At 40.5% G+C, this 20,016-nt stretch overlaps 1 protein-coding gene across 4 annotated transcripts in view; it reads left to right on the top strand.

The window, feature by feature from the left end:
- The window catches only part of SETD4 (SET domain containing 4), a 25,909-nt gene extending 5,893 nt beyond the window's left edge, over window positions 1-20,016 (top strand). For 3 of the 4 annotated variants that reach the window (XM_080556238.1, XM_080556240.1, XM_080556241.1), the window contains 7 exons: window positions 258-432; window positions 1,103-1,184; window positions 1,529-1,609; window positions 2,584-2,707; window positions 3,606-14,928; window positions 16,075-16,199; window positions 19,637-20,016. In XM_080556238.1, coding sequence (XP_080412364.1) covers window positions 258-432; window positions 1,103-1,184; window positions 1,529-1,609; window positions 2,584-2,707; window positions 3,606-3,740 — 597 coding nt within the window. In that variant the 3' untranslated portion in view covers window positions 3,741-14,928; window positions 16,075-16,199; window positions 19,637-20,016. Of the gene's footprint in view, window positions 1-257; window positions 433-1,102; window positions 1,185-1,528; window positions 1,610-2,583; window positions 2,708-3,605; window positions 14,929-16,027; window positions 16,200-19,636 lie in introns of all 4 variants that reach the window. The other variant, XM_080556239.1, reaches the window with a different exon arrangement.

The raw sequence follows: 20,016 nt of genomic DNA, 5'->3' as shown, positions 1-20,016 counted from the left end.
AGAGTGGATGGCAGGCACATCCTGCAGACTACGGTTTTGATGTTTGTTCTTTGTACTAGTATTTTTGGAGTACTCCTAGTGTTAAATTGTCTGAATGGGTTGCCTTTTCAGACATCTGTAACGCTTATCTGTTTGCACCCTATTATTGTTGCTGTTAGAGAAGTGTTCAGTTCTGTTGGATTTTAATATTCAAGGCTTGATTCCTTTTTCCCCATCTTCTGCCAAGACTAACATTTTTACCTTTTAATTTCTCAAAGGTAAAGGCTGCATTTAACGAACAGACAAGAAGTTATGAAATACGGACAAATTCACAGTGCAAAAAATATGAAGAAGTATTTATCTGCTATGGACCTCATGATAATCAGCGACTGCTACTAGAATATGGATTTGTTACCACTGATAACCCTCACAGCACTGTTTATGTCTCATCAGGTTGGATTTATAAGTTGTCTTGACATTAAAAGGTACAAGAGGAGAGAGCAGAGTGTCTGAGCTAACACTGCCTTCAACAGGAAATGTGGTTAGAAACAACAAGGATAGTGAAGTTCATTTGCTTGCATATATGTATATGCACAGTGCATATTAAGGCATTGTGGTTTTTTATTTTATTATCATCAAAATATTTCTGTGTACTTCTAAGAAGTGGAGTAGAGTTGATACCACCTTGAACTGCATAAAATTTAAAGATTGGCATTTTCAAATTGGAAGTGGTTTTGGTAACGTTTTCTTTTGTAAAATTGTGATTCTTACCACCATTTATATAGAGCTTCTAACTGGATGTCTTAGATTGTATCATCGTTTTTCAAGATTGAAGCCCTGATTCCCACTAGTTGGAGTTACTAAAAGTTTTTCATGACTTCAATTTGAGTCAGAATTTCCACTATAAGGATACAATCCTGCAGGTTGCTGATTGCTTTTAAGATGTAGTGAGCACCTCCCAAATATGTTTTTGATTATGTTCAAGTTCTCCCAGGTTTAGCAGTTTTGGTCTTTTATCTTTTAGCTGTGTGACAAATACAGTTGAAATATCATTTCAGAATTGAGGGTTGTGGTTTCTTCTTTGTATTATTTACATAAATATTTTAAATATGTTTTTATGTAGATACTCTCCTCAAATATTTTCCACCACTGGACAAGCAGAGAGATGCAAAGCTTTCTATTCTGAAGGATCATGATTTCTTACAGTAGGTATCTAGAGTTTTTTGTTTCCATGTTAGCTTTCTTATAATTTTTTGTTTCTGGGAGTCAAATTTTGCTTCTGGTATCAAAATCCACCATAAAATCATTTTTATCTAACAAACTGATTTACTCACTGTTTGTGAGAGAACATACAAGAGGTAAACACCAATATCAGGCTTCAAGATCCAGCCTGTCTCCTAGTTGTGGACAGCAGCAGGGTAAGATTATTCAGGGAATCCTCTACTTCTGAAGAGCAGATCTTCTCTTGTTGACAATTACCAGGAAGAAAACTGCTGGGCTGTAGAAGACAACCTATACTTTCTGTATCTCAGCACTTCTGTCTTTTTAGAAACTTGACCTTTGGATGGGATGGACCATCTTGGAGACTTCTTACAGCCCTCAAGTTGTTAAGTCTTGGAGCAGATGAATTGTAAGTTTCAGTACTTTTTGAATATGTAGACAGTGCATACGTCATTTTCCTTTGTTCTTTGCTGCCTGTGTGTGAGACAGTGGGGACAGGTTTGGATCTTGTGTCTATCTGATTGACTCCAGGTGAGAGGGGAAAAGAAGAAAGGCAGAGAAAAGTATACAATGTGAAGAGACTGCCTATTTCTTGCTTTGCTCTTTTACTTTATTGTATTAAGCACTACACACACCCCCATTGTTTTCCCTTTCTATTTCAAGAACCAGATGTTTCTTTACGATTCAGACTGCAGGCGATTTTTCTGTTGGTTTGGTAGAACTCCTATATGCTATTGACCTTGCTTGCTTCTGATATTCTAAGGTCAAATAAGTTGCTGAAAGTCATCTCCAATGACTATCAGTGAAGTTTTGATCATTTGTTCCAAATGGCAAGCATGCCTCAGACAGGTTTAATACAAAAGGGTCACCTGAGCTTTTCTTGTAATAGTAAATTTTAAAAAAGAGGAAAAAGGTTATCTTTTAGTTTTGATTTGGGCAGCTGTTTATGCTTCAGAGATTGATTGATTGCTGAGTGGAATAAATTGATTATAAGAAATAAAAATAAATCCCCAGGACACTGGTTTTAGGCACATGAAATGTGTCAGTATGTGAATAAGCTCTGCCTGACTGAATAGCTTTTAGTCCTTACTGGTGCTGCTGAAGTTGGTGGCAGCAGAGCAGTGAAGACTAGAAGCACTTACCTAAGTACAGACTGGCTTTGGCTGAAAGGGTAGGGGTGAAACTGTTTCTTTGGACCATTAAATATCTCTTCTCTCTTGCTTGATTCATCAGCCTCATATCTGTACACTGTGTGCCTTTTTTGTGCATGTTAACTTTACTTGCCTTATGCCTACAATGTTATTATGAATATAACCATGTGTTTAATATTTAGTTGTGGAACACAGCAAGTGATTGTGTGTTGTTCAAACATTTTGATTCTAGTACTTGCTGGAGGAGAGTGCTGCTTGGTGATGTAATATCAGCCAGAAACGAACAGCAGGCTTTGGATATAACAGCAAAAATATGCCATTTTTTAGCAGAGGAGACACAGCGTGTCCTTCTCCAGGTAATTTGGTTAGAAGAGCAAGGTAGCCCAGATGCCTTTCTCTCCCTGCATAAATGTATGGCAGTCTAATTTTCAGGGTTAAGAATTTTAGGGTTGAGTGATGGAGGGAATTGACTTCACTGGGATGGTGTAGGGTTTGTTACCAGGGTGACTGACACCGCTAAATAAATTGCTCAGCAGAATTTGTGGCTGCAGCAGAAAGAGGAACCATGTTACAAAGCTTATACAAAGCCCTATAAACAAGTGAATAGTATTTAAACTTGCTCTGCCCACAGTATCGTGTTTGTTGAAATTTCTTAAGTTGAGGTTTCATTTACATCTTAAAAGAAATGTGCCTACTTTATTGGAGTCTGCACTAAGATGTTACAGACCTGCTGTGAGTACATTTGCTGCAGAAAGTATGTTCATTAAAGCCAGCCAAGCCAAGCTAAATACCCTTGTCAGCCAGTCATTTGTGAGGGAGGTCTTCAAGACCAAGTTACTATTACGCTCTTAAAAAAACAATCTCTGCTTCCTTTCTGAATTTTGGCAAACAACGTGTATGTAATATAAAGTTGGATAGCTATAATGGCAGAGGGTTTTGAAAACCACACTTTTGCAAAGGAAATGCATGCACAGAGTATGAGGTGAATCTGGTCTTGAGCTACATCTTGAGGACAGTATGGACTTAGGAAATGAATATCAGGTAAACATTTACCTTCCCATCCTCTCCCTGGTTTTGTTCTGCTTCCTATCTGTATGGTGATTGTTTCCTTTTTTTTTCTTTTTAAAACAAAACAAAACTTTTACTGTGTTTTAAAATAATGCTGCAGATGAGCTTTCCACAAATTCTGTGTTCATATCCTATGTGAAATAATGTGAATTTTGAGTAATTTCATCTTGTTTGTATAAACTCCAGATTTCCCAGTTGAAAAGGGATAAAGAGAACCTCAAAAAACACCTGTCTTTGGTAGAAGCACTACGCTTGGAAGATCTGAAGATACTACAAAAATCAGCAGAGATTCTTTGCAACTTGAACGTGACAACAACTTGACCCATGAGGAGCTGTGATAGCTGTGGTTGATTGCATCTCATTTGCTATGGGTGTGCCTTGCTCAGCTGTTTTAATGGACCTGAGCAGCAAAGAAGAATGTAAAAATTCATCAGAAAATGCCTAGTTTTCTTTATAGGATCACATGGGCACTAGAAGCTTATTTTGTTCTTTGCTGACCTTCTTCAGTAATACAAAAGGATAGCCCAAAGGGTAGGGAGGAGCACAGGCAGCTTTCATCACGTGGCATCCAAATCATGGTTGTTCTGAGCAAAACAGCCTCAGGTAATTTGAGCAGCTTTGGGATTGTGGGCTCCAGCAGTTCTAGACTTTACAGCTGTCTGTGGGGCTAAGGCATGGATTGTTGGGTCAAGTAGACATTCCTTAGCATGTATTAGAGTCCTAGCAATTGACAGAGAGGGAAAGGACAGAGCTACTTTTATTTGCCCTGTACTAATTATTTACTTTTTGCCCTGAGGTCTGTACATATGCCTAAAAATTAGTAGTTCACGTAGTGTCAATTCATTGCTGGAGCAATAAATGTGGACCAGAGCACAGATCACCATCAGCATCTTTGTGACTGACCCCAAATCATTTCCCTCACAGTTTCAGCTCATGTTTCTGGAACTTAGGGAAATACGAATTTCCCTCCTTTACCATCAGAGCTTCTTCCAGACTCACTAGTTTGTGTTCTAACTCTTCCTGCTGGGAATGAGTACTGAAAGGATGCATCATTTTTAAACTGTTTCTTATTTGGAAGAGCACCCAGGCAATTCATTCTGTTTCTGTTCAGTTCTTGTGATCACAGTGAGGAATATTTTCATCCTGTCTTTAAGAGGATAGTCTTGTGAGCTGCCTTTCAGTATGAGTTCTACCTAAATAGGGAGGTCAAGCTCCCTATATAGTTTAGAAGAGAGGTTTCCTTGAGGGCATTTCTGAGCAGGACTCTTGTTTGAGCTTTATAAGCTTCATAATTGTGCTTGTGTTGTGATTATTTCCCATTGTATGGGGAATCGTGTTTTGTAGAATTTTCATTAATATTTTTAGATTTTTGTTAAGAATTGTGTTTTTAAAGTGTTTATTTTTTAAATATATTGATTTTCTACAAAACTATTCTCTCTATATTTTTTAATAAATGAAATTGTATACAGCAATATTTTGGCTAATATTATTTAAAGAAAAAAATGCAGCAAGTGAAAACTTCTAAGAAATATGAAAGCTCACATGCACTTTCTGATTTTCTGTGGTACCTTGTGAACAAGAATGTTAATGTATAAACATCTTTGGATATGAGCATTCCAAGATTTTTCTCTGCCTTTTTTTTTCCTGCCTTAATGTATTTGGGGCAGGAAATACTTTGATACCTCACCCGTGTGAACTGCTGTTCCTAAAGTGTGGTTATCCAGAATCTGCATAAGACTATGTGAACATGTGATATGTTTCTGAGCAAAACAATCTGGCATCTCCAAAAATTCCTGCATCTCACTAATGTTCTGATCTTGTTGATGACATCTGTTCCCAAGCCATCTGGTCCCATTGCTTTGAGGCGAGTTAAGACTCTTCAACATATCTCCCTTATTTTTTTTTCCCTATCCTTTATGATTTAGCAAACGCTGGAGCTCTGAGAAGGATCTTTCCTTAACTAGAGAGGTATGTCAGCTGAGGTTCAAAAGACTGGGAGAACTAGAAAGTAACTGCTGTTACTCAGTTTCCATGACACTGAAGACAAAAGTTCTTGGTTTTGAGGTGCCATCCTTGTAATCTCTTCCTAGGTTTAGAAAAATAAGCTATTTTCTATGTAGTTCACCTGACTGCCCTGAGATTCTTGTACTCTCAGGCTTTCTGGATCATTCATGTGGAGATGCTGACAGTGTGGTTACTTTACATTTTCCAACAGAGGGCAAGGTGAATGTGTTGGGAGAAGAACTGGAGTGCCTCCAGGACCATGAAGTGTATATACTGTGTCCTTCAGACAAAATTCATTTCATTTGCTTAAACTGTGGTTTTTTAACCCTTGCAAGTCACAAGGCACCTCATTCTATACTTTGGTTGGCCCCATACTGAAGTACTTTAAAGAAGGAGATGACTGGATTTGGGTATGCAATCACTTCTAATCCCACCAAGGGCAATCTTCATCAGCTTGCATAAGGCTCCTTCTGTACCACTGAACCTGGCTACAGCAGAGAGCGCAGAGCTGAGAACCCGAACCTGGGGCTCCTGCCAGTTCACTTGGATTAGGTCTGCAAAAATGTTTACAGAAGTCATGAATTACATGAAAAGGGGGGTTAGTGACTGAGCAGTCAAGTGAAATAAGTAAGGGCTTTCAAAGGAAGTTTGAAGAAGTCAGGTTCAAACCGATCAGGATGTGGTGACAGATTCAGAAGTTTACATGGGTTCAGAGTGCACGTATGTGGAAGACAGACCTGCTGGCAGTTACCAGCCAGAAAAACCTCTTCAGTCTTAGGCAGTTCTCTGATTTCAAAACATTCGAGGGGAGTATTGGTATTGGAGGGTATTGGCGGTAAGTATTATATACTCTTGACTTGTGCTTACTCTTTTAAGGTGTTGGTAGACGTTGGGGAAAGAGTCCTGGGCCAGATGGACGCTTGCTTTGAACATGTCCTGCAGTTTTTATGTTTACCATTGAACCGGTTGTCTTCTTAGGTTGTTTTAGTAAGATCTTTTTCGTTCTCTAAGAAAAGATGTGTTTTCTAGCTATGGTGAAGCTATATAGTCCCATGGTAGTCAGTAGGGCCCTGCTAACTTAACCCAGCTGAGCATCCAGTTATCCAGTTCTCTGCGTGGAAGACTGAATAGTGGTTTTATTTGTTTGTTTGCCTTTTTTTTTTTCTTTCTTGCTTTGCAAAATGGATACTAGTTTGACAGAAGTTTATTTGCTTCAGTATTGCAGGATAGGCCACACATTTATACCACCTGGTCTGAATATGGGTTCTACCTCTGTAACTCCTGCACTCCCTGAGGGACTGTAGGAAGGGGTTCTGGCAGAGCAGGACAGCAGGCAGCCTGAATCGCTTGTCTGTCTCTTGGATGTAAACACAGCAGTAAGCCCCTAGCTTTACCCTAAGCACTGTAGCAAGTGTTCTGAATAGAGCCATGTGTGTTTAATGTCAAAGACGAAATCCTGCTCGAAGAAGTTACGGAATTGGAACTAGTGCTTTTGTAACACATCAACAGCAGTGCATTTATAACTGGCAGAGCATAGGTAACAAGTCAGCATGTATATGTATGTACACATATGTGTGTATATATATATAAATACACACACATACATGCACAATCAGCAAAAGCTTTTTTTTTTTTTAATCAAACCTAAAACTATGTGCCAAATGGAGCATCCTAAGGTGGTCTAAGAGTTAGGGTGCTGGAGGAGGTAACTGTGCTGGGAGTTCTTTCCAGCTGTCTGAGAGAACACTAAATCGAGTTTTCAAAGAGTGAAGATGCTTACTGTTGGCCTCTACCTAGAGCCCCTTTGAGCTTCAAACATCTTAATCATGTAGCTTTAGTGACTTGCTGTTAACGTTTGGCTCTGGCTATCTGTTAGTTTAAAAAGGACTTTAGCTGTGATCCCAGTGTGGAAAGATGTGTTGTATTTCCCTCTTGGTATAAATTTCCTTTTCGATCATATCTGCAAACCTCAGCAGTAGTAGGAATAAACCCCAGCTTTTTACCATTGGCAATACAAACCTAGTATAGACCATGGCAGTGAGCTAGATTCTCTTCCAGCTTGTGCAGTATTACTCAAAGAGAGCTAAAATAGGACTGCATTCTGCGACTGCAGTGAAGACACTGGGTTTGGGTAGGTGTAATGAGAGAAGTTTTATTTTTATTTTCTGTGATAAGAGTGTGACACAGAAATAGCATACCTTTTTTTTTTTTTTTGTCTTGAGGGGCAGGGGGAGTTGATCTAGTGCAGTCTGAAGTCACTGAAAAATGATAAACATGAAACCTCATGATAGTATCTTTCCTGTGTCAATTTATGTAAATATGGCATGGATTTTTCTTTGATCTTCTACAGAGAGTGGCTTCTAGTTTACAGTTTTCTTCAGCTGTAATGTGTGGAGCTCATCCATCATTGCTAAGTGCTTTTAGACCTGTCTATTCAGGACAAGATAAGGGAGTATCAACTCTCATATCCTGATAATTAAAGCTTTTAGGTATACTGTGAAAACATTTCAAAGATGACATTCCCAAAGAAAGAGCTTTTAGAAGTGATGTCTCCCAGGGTATGTAGCCTGTGCCTACCTAGAAGGTAAAGAATGCCCCTGAACAAATGCCACACTTTGGTATAATTTGAAGTGGTTGTTTGCACTCATTGTATCAGTGACTACAAATGTGAACACTAAGATTGGATGAAATTGTCCCAACAAAACTTTATGAGTTTCATTACGTATTAAATATGAAGTATAGATGTTAAAAGATTTACAAATATTGTCTTATTTTCTTTGTGAGTTTGAGCCAGCAATTGATTTTGAGCCATGTGAAATTCATGATTTTGTCTCATTTCAGTGCAAAAGCTCAGTGACTGAACTCAACTAAAAGAACTCATTTTTAATCCTATCTGTAACAAAACTTAGGTGGCATAAATCTGTTGAAGATTGGAGTAGAAAGAAAAAATATATTTCTAAGATTCACTTCCGAGTGTTTTAGAGAATATTTATAATTCCAGAATTAAGGCTTAGAAAGCACTGCAATGAGCTATATTAAGTGGAAAAGCAATAATATTTAATGAACCTCAATCTAAATTGTGTAAAACTACTGCAATCTCTGTGTTGTCCACTAGATGATGCAACTGTACTACAGAGAAATAAGAAATTACAGTATATCTACATACAATTGTAATCCTATTTACAGTATTATGTTTTAAATAGCAGGCTGCATAGTTTTCTATGAATACATTGTGGTTGGTATTAGATAAATGGTTAAAAATGTGGTTTTCTTTCTGCTGCGTTCAAGCGAAACTCGAAGCTTTATAGTCTTTTATTTTCCTTCAGTTTGATTGCATTTTAACTTTTTAGAAGTTGCTCCTTTCTCAAGTTAAATCATGTTGCTCTTCCCTGAAACTGTCACCCTAGATGGAACTAATGTGTCAAACCATTTTTATTTTTTTAACCTAGTGGGATTAGCTAGTTTAGCTAGTGGGATTGCAAAGTTTGCTCACGTGTCTTTTTCTTTAGAGTTTAGGTGCTGGATTCATCTTCTGCACAGGTCTCTTTCAGTAATGTCTTTTGATGTGGCTGGTTGAACTCTGAAACATTTCCTCTGTGCAGAGTGGTTCTGTGGGCTCTACCTCATGTCTGTTCTCTAGTGTCTAATAGCAATAAGATGATGTTTGTCCCTTTCATTTCCTGGAGATTTGTTCCGTGCCCATTTTCATGACTGCTCATTACTTTTGATGCACACTTGTTTTCCCTGGGACTCCTGAAACAGTCAGTGTGTGTCTACACTGCGTGTCCTTAGAGCCCCTTTGGATTGTCCCAGTTGCCCATAGATAAAAAGAGGACTGGAAAGAAATGCTGCTTGCAAAGCTACTGTATTCTTCTGAACCCCCCTCTCCTGTTCCTTAGCTCTTTTCCCCTGCCTCCAGTGCTGCACCATACTGCAACATGCCAACCATGAGAGCGCTGGAGTGGGTTGGACTTTAGCACCACCATGTGTGCGGCAGGAGGCAGGTATTTGCAGTGCACTATTAATGTAAGATTATTTTTCCTCTTTACATAAACCTGTACTTATCCCAAGTCTGGCAGGGCCAGCTATGTTTCCAGTGCTTTACCTCTCCACGAGGATGCTGGAGCTGGGCTGGAGGAATTGGTAGAAGAGCGCCGTATCCCTTGCAGATACATCCAGTGGGCACTGGATGTGCTATTTCGGTAGCTCCCTCCTGCTGGGGCTGCTCTGGAAGGAACTGGCAGTGACGGTTTGGCTCCTTTGACCTTTGGCAGGCAATGATGACTATGAAGAGGACAGAGGGACATTCTCAGCATGGGGCTGGTGCCATGCCTGTCTGTACCACCCTGCCTGGGCCAGCTTCCAGAGCCTGTATCTCTGTCCTTAAGAAGCCAGGCCTCTTTGCAGCAAGAAAGTGCTAGTGACTTTGTGTACCCTTCCCATGACACGAGCTTTGCATGGACAAAGATGCTTGGGTGTGGGTGGGCTGGCCTGCAGAGGATGTTGGCGAGAGATCAGAAGGGACTGTGCCATCCCAAGAGGACTCACACTGCTCTGAATGGTTTCTGAGGAGTGCTTAGATGCCGGGTTAGCCAGCCACTGGCTCAGGAGTGGGAAAGCACTGTGTGAGTCCTGGGAAACTCCTAAAGGGCTGCTAGAAGCACAGTGTGGGCTGGGCTCTGGAGGTGGAAGGGGAAGGGTGGGCTAGGACAGGAGGAACAGTGAGGTCCTACTGGACAGGGGATGTTTGGCACCCTTACGAAGGGCACATGCTCCTATTTGCCTGTAAGTTCATGAGATAACTGGACAGCACTGGTGCCCTGGCTTGGAGTTCTTTCTGTGGTGGTAGAGCAGGGGCCATAGGCTGAAGGGCAGGCACCCTGTTTGGGCCAGAGCCACACTGACAGAGGGAGGCCTTTGGTTGTGTTGGTCCACTGGGACGTCTCTGCTCCATGCTGCTATGCACATGGAGATGGGGATGGATCCCTCCATGTAGCCAGGTGGGAAATCCCTCTTGTCAGGCATGCTGCTTCTGGTATGGCAGTAAAGGCAGCCTGTCTGTCACGGAGACGTATGCAATGCATCCCACCGTCCTTCACTGGTGTGGTTGCCTTGCTGTATGGGATACGAGTTGGAGGACATGAGCTGCTCTGGCCGGAACACTCTTGGGTGTGGAGCTGTCTGGTGAGATAGGGAATGTGTGTTGGAAGAAACAGAAAGAAATGCAATCCCCTCTGGCAAGTTTCCTTCGGCATTTGCAATGGGGTGCTCTCATGATCCAAGAGCATGCTCCAAGGCTATGGCAGTATGGATGGTCAAAGAGCTGGACTTTGAACACACAGCCAGCAGAACTCACAGAGGCAGCATGGTTGTGACTGCTACTTTGAGACTGCTACATTTATGTCACATTTGGTAGAAGCTGGCTAATGTGTTCAGGAAACACAGGAGAGAGGAAGGAGAGACTAGGATGGTCAGATATACAGAGATTTTCTTTCTTGTGAATCCAGGCTAAAATCTCTACAGAAAAACAGAAAATTTCACATAACATGTTTTGAAGTCAATATTGGAGACATTTGCAATGGGAGGTGATTGTACTTCTCTGAAGAGCTCCCTGCCTGTGGGAATGGCCATTCACTTTCTAGATACAGCTAGAAAACCACCTACACTTGGCACAAGTCATGAGCCACAGATCAGACTTATCTAAATCTCAGGAGACTTAATATTGTCTCTCTCCCTGGCTGCTTCTGGTAAAAAATAAATAAATAAATAAATAAAATCATTTCATACCATGTCAGTTTAATTCCCCTGGCTTGAACGGAGTTACATCTCGCGTTTGATATTTGGCCTCAGGGCTTCATTAGGCATAGTTGTGGTCCAAATCTTGCTGACTGAAATCAATTGGTTTATGTGAGTTGAAGCTTAATTTTCATTCTTGTCAAGAAAAGAACACAATGTGTTGCAGTTACAGGGGAGTTTTTACAGCCTGGTGGGAGGATCAGAGAGCATGACCCCTTAGTCAACTCACAATTTGCACTGGAAGCACCCAGACGTAGGCAGAGCTCTTGTACTTGGGGAGGCCTGAATGCATGGGTATAGGTGAGCTCCAATTCCCCTTTGTGCAATGCGGCTGGACTGGGTAAGAGGTGCCTTGGCTGTCCTGACGCATGTTATGCTTGAGTTGTGGTGGGACTAACATCCCCCAGCATGGGTGGGAGTCTCACAGTCGCTAGGTTTGCACTGCTTCTATCTACCTGCTCTTGAGGCGGCTCTTAATCTCCCCCAGTAACAGCACAGAGACAGAGCCACAGAGGAACAGCGCCTGACACAGCTGAAGCGCTGAGGGTAGGCTGCCATGTGTCTGAGTTTTGCTCCAAAGGAGTGTTGTTCAGGTAAAAAAAGCAGAATTTGCTTCTTACTCTGGGATTTCCAGAAGCCAGAGAGCTCCTTTGGTGCGGCAGTGACTGACATATGTGCCTGACCAGCCACATGTATGCAGTCAAGCAGCATAGTAGAGGCTTTTTATGTCCAACGAGACCTGCACATGCCGGTCTTCATGTACACGTGCCAGGCAATAGATCTGCACCTGTGCACAGCCTGATACACATCACCTGTACATGCTCTGGCCACCTGGGCAGCGTGTGCACAATAAATCCACCGCCACGTTCATGCTTGTGGGACTTGCTGGCAAGTGAGTCTCTGGTTTATGCTTCCCTGAGAATAATCAGGGATATCAATAATCAAGGAGAATAATCAAAGAGCTGAAATGTTCAACTGTAGCATCAAAAGTTGGTAGAAACTCTTATCACAACATTGACCATTTTTATTGGCCATTTCATGTATTGAAATGTATTTATTCATGTTGTTTATCATGTATTCATTTATTCGTTCATGCTGTTTATCACAACATTGGCCATTTTTATTTAAGTTTTTCAAAATCCTTGGGGGAATCACCTGATGAGGACAAACACCCCTCCATTCAAAAGAAGAGAAGCAGCACTGGAAAAACTATGGGTTGAGCATTCCTAATTTCAAAATAAAATGTTTTCGCTAAAGAAAATGTGCAGTGAACTGTGAAACAAAGAAAGCCCAGACCATTGCAAAATGAAACAGCATGAAAAATGCTCTTTATATACCCACATTCTCTGGATTTTTCCCCGTTTTCCCCACTGCTTCAAGATGAATGTAAGATCTGAATCTAAGTCAATAACAAGATGCAACTGTTGAATGTCAAGTAGGGGGGAAAATGTGAGCGTTACTTGGATAATTCAGAAAACAGCTGCTGCAGCTATGCAGCACTGTACAAGTTAGAAAAAGATGCTACTCCCCTTGGGAGGAAGAGACAAAATTCTGGTAACTTGGTGTCCTAGGGCCAACAGGCAATGCTGTTGTGATGCTGTGTGAGCCCAGGCCGGGCAGAGATCAGGGTTGGGATACATCTGTGAGTCTGGGTTTTGGGGTCTTGGTGCCAGCTGCCTTCCCGATAAACACTTGCCTGCCTCTGATGGGGCTGTAGAGTTAAAGATTGTGAGGAGAGCAGATATCATGATACAAGGCCCTGAGACAAATGTTCATGACAATCTTAGGAAGTAAATGTAGGGCTAAATGGACTATTCTGCTTTTAAAAGGAGAAAAAGTCAAAAGAGTCCTAACAGTCAGTTATTTAAATCATCCTTTAAACACCTCATCCGGTCATATAGTTTGAGCTATTTTTCCTCGTCTCAAAGCTCTCTGTGACCAATAAATATTTTAAAAATATGGTATATGCTAGTTGTTGCTGGTTGCAGGTTGCAGTTTATATGTAAATCAAGTGCCCCTGACAGAAAGATCCACTGTACATCCTCTTTGCACTCCGACCACTTTAATATTAGAGAATCATTCTCTCCATTAGTGCACTTATATTATGAAGAATGATGTGGAACAGGGGTATTAGCAACTCTTCCTTTGTTTATAGCTAAAATATATCTGACTGCTTAAAAGAACATGAAAACGAGTTTTGTCTTCCTTTCCTATTACTGTCAAACAAACTTCACCTCCGCGCTCAACATCACATGGAATTTGTCACTGGCAGGAAGCGTAAACCCTACCTTGTGAATATATAACTTACAGTCACTTCAGAGGGAGAAAAAAAATCCTTTCATCATGTTCAGTTTTCTTCACTGTTTTATTTCACTTAAAACATCACTCACTACCAAATGGTATTTGTCAGTAGTAATTGGCAAACGCTGGAGGCGGTTTTCAAGGCTGTCTGAATGGAAAATCTCAAAGCAGTTGTCTGCTCTGAAAGAAAATATTACATTTGATCTTTTTATGATTCTCACAGACATGATGTATGTCTGCATTCCTTAGCCTGAAGAATTCTTGGTGTTTGGGTTTCTTTTCCTTTAAATGACAGGAAGTAGCACTTCACTGTTATTTTGCAGTATTGTCTGAGAATTAACCACAACATAATGGTAATGTACATTTTTTTAATGCTTTACAGAGATTCGTTTTTATTAGCCATTTATTGTGGTTTTGCTTGTTGGCAAGATTCAGATCCTCTCAATGATAACTGTGGCTATTGCATTTCATCTGCATCTGTATTTAGACATGCATTTCTCCTGATGTGTTCTTTCTAAATAATGTCTCCCTCAAAGATTGCCATGCAATAAATCACCTTTCCCTAATGCAATTGGACAAACGTATTATTGCTCTAGTCACCTCTGCCCCTGCACTTTTTGGTCATCAAGACAAGGGATAGATGGCATGTTACATTAACACTGTGGTTCAAGTCCACATAGCTGGGTTTTCCTAGTGCAAAGTAAATCCCAACACAAGAGAGTGGAGAACACAACAGTGGGCGAGTATTAATTCTGAGAGCTCGACAGCCTTGAACACTGCTTAAAATGCCACTGCTTTCTCCTCAGCATTTTAAAACCTAATGCCATATAAAGCATGTGGTAAAGCCAATTCACACCTTGCGATCACTTTAACTTAAAATTTTTTTTTTTTGATATGACAAAATTTCTGTCGTGGGGTTCTTCTACCTCCAGTGTTGGTGATGATTAATTCTGCAGCCTGCTAACAGCCTGGTAGCACAGGCCGGCCATGCAAAATGTCCCTTTATCTCGGAGGTGAACATGGTGTCGTTACTGGCTGCAAACCTTGCATCTGGAGAAGTCCCGAATACTCTGGCCTGGCAATTCCCAAGCATGTGTGAACCCCAAAGTGATACGTGAGCTCCCTTGGCATTGCTGCACAGAGCACAGGAATGCCTTGGTGGCACCGTGGTGACATACACCACACTCCCTTATTCCCACGACAGAGCACCTACCTCCGGGCTGGCCTCTGCCATCTAGGTCTGGTGTCAGGCAAGGCTCTGCTCTTCTGCCATCTCCTGCTGGCTGCTGGACCAGAGAAACTTGGAGCCAGTTCAAGGTCTTCCCAGCAATGGCAAGATTGCTGAAAACTTCCTCAGAGACCACCTTTATTGTCACCTAAGGGCCTCGCATCTGCCTCTCATCATAAGGTACGATTATATGAAGAGAAAACCGTGCTGATTTTTGGTATTGTTTTACTTGTCTTCTGGGTTCCAGCTGTACTAAATTTAAATTTTATTTACAATAATCAGATTTAGAAGAAAAAAAAAAAAAGATTGCTCCATGAAAGCTAGAAGCCTGATTCCACAAACTGAGGCTTTAAGCACTGTAGTAAGGGAAGGTTGTGGGCAACTCTGAGGTGCTCTGCAGCTTTACCTCAGTTATACGGCTGAAATACTAAAATGCTTGTTATCTGCAAGAAAACTGTGATAATGGGGCTTGGTTTGCTACAGTGACGCAAAGTGCTGTCATTCGTATGGATGATACTCTGGGAAACAGTGCTCATAGTGACACGGCTGTGTGCACACAATGTATACGCAAACACATGTACATACATACAATTTACTTTTAAATGACAGCACACCTTTAAAATCATAGTGCAATCCCACGGGAGGGAAAAGGATGGCTTATTTACAAACAACGCTGTATTTACTTGGTACCAAAATGGAATGAAATTATTTTCCCTCCACGAAGGACTGTGAGCTGTTCGACCCCAACTGTGTGGCTTATCCTGTGCTGCTGGTGGAAGGGGCCACTGGGGATGATGGCTGCAAACCTGAAAGAAATGGAGTTTTGTTAATTTTGCTGCCTGTGGAATAAACTGATTGTAATGCAGCATAGTACTTGTTTTTTTCTCTCTCTCTCACTCATCTGCAGTGAGAGCTCATTCTCTCCTGTCTGTAGGGTTGTGCTCACATTTGTGCGAGGCAGAGTTCAGTACGTAACACCTTTTTCTGCAGCCTGTGACTTGAGCTATTCAGCCACATCTGCTGCAGCTCTGATTGTTACTTTTTCACAGTTTCCAAATTAATGGTACATCGGAGATTCCGAATTCAATAGCGCTATTATACAACAAAACTATGCAAGAGCATGAGCAAAATTAAAGACAAGCTGTGACAGTCTTCTATCCCCCAAAGTCTTGTGGGCCTTGTTTAATTATTATCCGCAGGCAGTTACTGTTGTCTTCTTGTAAATCTTGTGTGAGAGTATTCAGGAATGTTTTGCTTTATTTTTATCACCAATCAACAGAACAATAAATGCACGAAGAACCATTTTTCTCTCTTCTGTTGACACAGGGAGCCAAGGACTCGGGGCTGTGCCTTAGAGATGACCACGGGCTTTCACATAACATGCGTGTCAAACCTTTTGGCCAGAAGGACAGGGCGTGATACCAGACCCAGCAGGAGAGGCCCACAGAGAGGTTAGAGTATCCTTCAGAAGAAGAAGAGCATGGGGGTGGTGGATCCAAATGAGGGCTCTGGGTCTAAAACCCGCAGGTTTGGGGGAATTTCGAGTCGGTCTGGATTTGGTAGTCCAGATCCATCTCGAGACGATGACTAATGAACAGCCCCAGCCAAACGAACCTGGCAGTGCTGGAAGATACATCCTGGTAGGTCAGAGACTGTAGAAATGGGGAAAGGAAACGAGGGCTGCACAATCTCGGTGCTGGAAGCCTACGCTGCGCAGGAGCACATGCTGAGGAAGATACTGATATGGCTGAAAGGCACACAGGAAGAGAACAGTACATGCAATACTCACAGGGGTTTCATCAGAATTAGTCATGGTTTTCACATGAATGATTGTTTCTGAGTAAGCAATATACTTTTCAACAGCAGAAGTATTCTGCAGAAATGGTGGGCTGCTTTCATGTAGCGCTGTATCAGAGTTTACCATGTAGCTTTTCCTGTGTGCCAGTCAAATATCTCTTTAAACAACACTTTAAATAAAACCTGTAACCTGGGCTGTCATTTAGTCATTTATTATATTTGAAAACACATTGAAGTTCCAATGAAGGTCACGACTTCTTTGATTTGAAACAGTCATTATCATGTTTTTTTATTATTTAAGTCATTTGCTATAGTTTGTATCTAATGTTTTATACCGTAGAAATTCTACAAATGCATGTTGCTTTAAAAATTCTTAATATTTTAATAGCTAAAATGTAATTTTTATCATTAAGTGTGTTTGATTTTGAATGTATTTTAAGGTCTGCTTCCAAATGTTCATCTCCCTATCACAATGCACATATATCTCAGCTGAATTCAGGTTGAATTGATAACAAAATTGAATTAATTCATCCAAGTGTCCCTTCCAGACAACATATGCCCATGTTCTGTAGTATAATTTCCATACTCAGGAGTCATGCAGGTCTGCCGAAAACCATCAGGAACAAAAGAAGTATAAGTAGGGAGTGATCTCTACTCTTCCAAAACATTTATTGTCAAAATAAGCAACAAGCTTTTGTATCTGCCACGTGGGCATGGTTTATGACATTTTAACATTAAATACCTGAACCAGATTCTTTCTTTCTGAATTCATGCCAACTAGAACTGGTTGGCTGTTCAAACTATTTGGGGTTAAGTGCAGTTCTATGCAAAATGCCCATTCTTCCACCTACTGTCTAACGCGAGGCATTCAAATAGGAGCTAAGAGGTGCATAGACCATATTTTGGCCTTCTCTTCAGGAACAGATTCACTTCATTGCACATTCGTTCTTTGGTTGAGGCACTTTGAACTCAATGGGAGATTTGAATTGGGGATTTGGCTGCCTTCAGGACACTGGCATCACCTTGTGACTGTTAGGTTGTGGTGTATGAAAATGCTGCTGGTTCAGTGCTTGGCAGCAGTCAAAAAGGCAAACAGGCTATTGGAGATTACTGGGAAAGCACAAGGAATGAATAGAGGATTTTTTGGCCACTTTATAACTCATGACTATACCACCTTTTAGATAGGAATATTAGAGTATAATGTCGTATACTATAATATAATGTAATATAATTTAAATTATATAACACCCACATCTTTAGTTACCACTTCTTGAATATATCAAAACTAGAAAATATAAAACAAAGAGCAGAGACTGAAATGATCCCTACATACAGTGAGTTTAAATGTACCAATTTTCATAAGTCTGGGAAAACAGACAAATGGAATAGTGAAGGGTTATGATAGGAGACTATAAAATCAGGAATAGTATGGGGAAGGCAGATAGGGAAAGATTATTTATTCTTTCTCAACATACAAGCAGTAGGGGGTGTCTCGTGGGTTTATAAAGAAAAAAAAAAGGAAAACTTTTTCACAGTAGTGCGTAATTGCTTTATTGAGCTTATTGCCTCAAGATGTCCTGGAGGCCAAAAGAATTTGGTTTCCAAAAGAGACAAGACAAGGACAGAGCCAATGGTCTGGGTGCAAACTAAAACAAGACCGGCATGCTTATGCCATGTTTTATGCTTTTCCCTTGAGCATCTTTACTGGCTGCTGTCAGAGACTGGATGCTGGGAAAAATGGTCTTAGTTCTTGTATGGAATTGACATTTCTGTCTATGTTTTTATATTCAGAAATTTCCAGATGTTTTTTTCTGACTACCACCTCACTTGATAGTACCAATTCATATTTTGCTGCTCATTGTCTTCCATTTCCAGAATTACAAAAGTTGCATTATATGTCCATAAGCCATAAAGTGGAAACAGGAGTTGATTTCTGCTTCCTGAATGGATAATTTGTATGTTAAACGCTTATCCAAAGCAGCTAAAAATGTGAACACGATTTTTTTTTTCAGTAATACAGCTCACAATAGAGATAGTTCATGACAGATAATTTCTGAGAGGTGTCCATGGGACTAGAATATTACTCAAGGCACACGCTGATGGAGAGCTCATTTCTGATTTTGCAAAATATTGAGAGGCAACTACAACTAACAAACTGAATTATTCATGGCAGAATGAAGGGAAATGATACTATAGCTTCCCAGAACTACTGAATAATACTGTTGTACTGCAATTAGTGAGAAAGTTAAAACAAAAGAATGAATTGGCACAGGGCTGCAGTCGTTTCCAAAGGACAGAAAATGCAGAGCAGAGTCCACACGTTAGCAGGTGATAGGGTTGCACTTTGGAAACTTGCAGTGCCTACCCCTGTATCTACACAACCATGCTTATTGAAATGTACAAGTCTCCTGAGTCTGTTTAAACCGTCCAACTTTGTGACTTGAGAAAAGTCTTAAGAATTGCTCAACATTTTTATTATTTAAATCTCAAAGAGCTTTTCTTTGGCAAATCCTTTCTGGGTTACAAATTTCATTTAGTCAGGATAAGGGGAAAGTGCTGGCACTGTAACAGTGTCCTCCTCCTTTTAAAAATGCACATAATTTCAAATTCTATAATGTTCAAAAGAGAAATATGACCTGTTTAGTGGATTTCAGTGTCATTTTAGTACTTTAGGATCCTGGAAGTCCATCTTAAAAACAAAACTGTGTTTTATTTCTGCCTCATGGTTCTCCTTCAGATGTTTTGAGAACTAAATGCAAGTTTTAAAAAATTGTATTAGCAACCCTGGCTGAATATGTCTCTTACTCAAAATGTTATTTCTTAATTTAAAATAATTTAGAATAGTAAAGAGTAATGACTAATTCATTTAAGATTCTCTGTGTGCATGGCTTGGATTTGATTCTTCCTCACTTAGCTGCAGACAAGAATATTTTTAAGAAGCCTTTGTAAAACTTACCGGAAATATATGTGAGATTTAAATATCAGGTCTCAAGGGAGCTGAGAGCTATGTGCAATTGTTTTTAGTTTTTGACTCGTGTGATTCTACTAATGACGTGAATGATGTTTTTTTGTGTTTTTCTGCTCTTTCCAGGATGCCTTTCCAGTGAGATGCTTCACTGAAATAAGATTCTCCTGTTTGTAGTCCATGCATTATTTTAAGAAGAAACCAAATGAATAATTATGGAAATGTAACTCGGGGGTGCTTGTGACAAGGAAAATAGGGAGCCCCATTAAACAAGGAATCGGAATCAGAAAAGCTGACTTCTAGATCTACCACCATGTGCCACTGAGAACTACTTTTTGTGTCTTTTATTTGGTTACCTTTCTATGAGAACTGGGGCAAAATCAGTACGGGATCCTCTGTGTGCCATTTTGGCTGTATGGAGAGCAGATGCTCACTGCCCCCAGTGACCTCTGCATGGGGTTCCCTCACTACTCGTTTTGGGGAGGAATAAAAGCACCTGCAACACC

This window comes from Anser brachyrhynchus, assembly GCF_964034855.1.
Source record: "Anser brachyrhynchus genome assembly, chromosome: 1".
Lineage (NCBI taxonomy): Eukaryota > Metazoa > Chordata > Aves > Anseriformes > Anatidae > Anser > Anser brachyrhynchus.
Note: the sequence above shows the minus strand (reverse complement) of the source record. Positions and strands in the feature narration are given on the sequence as shown.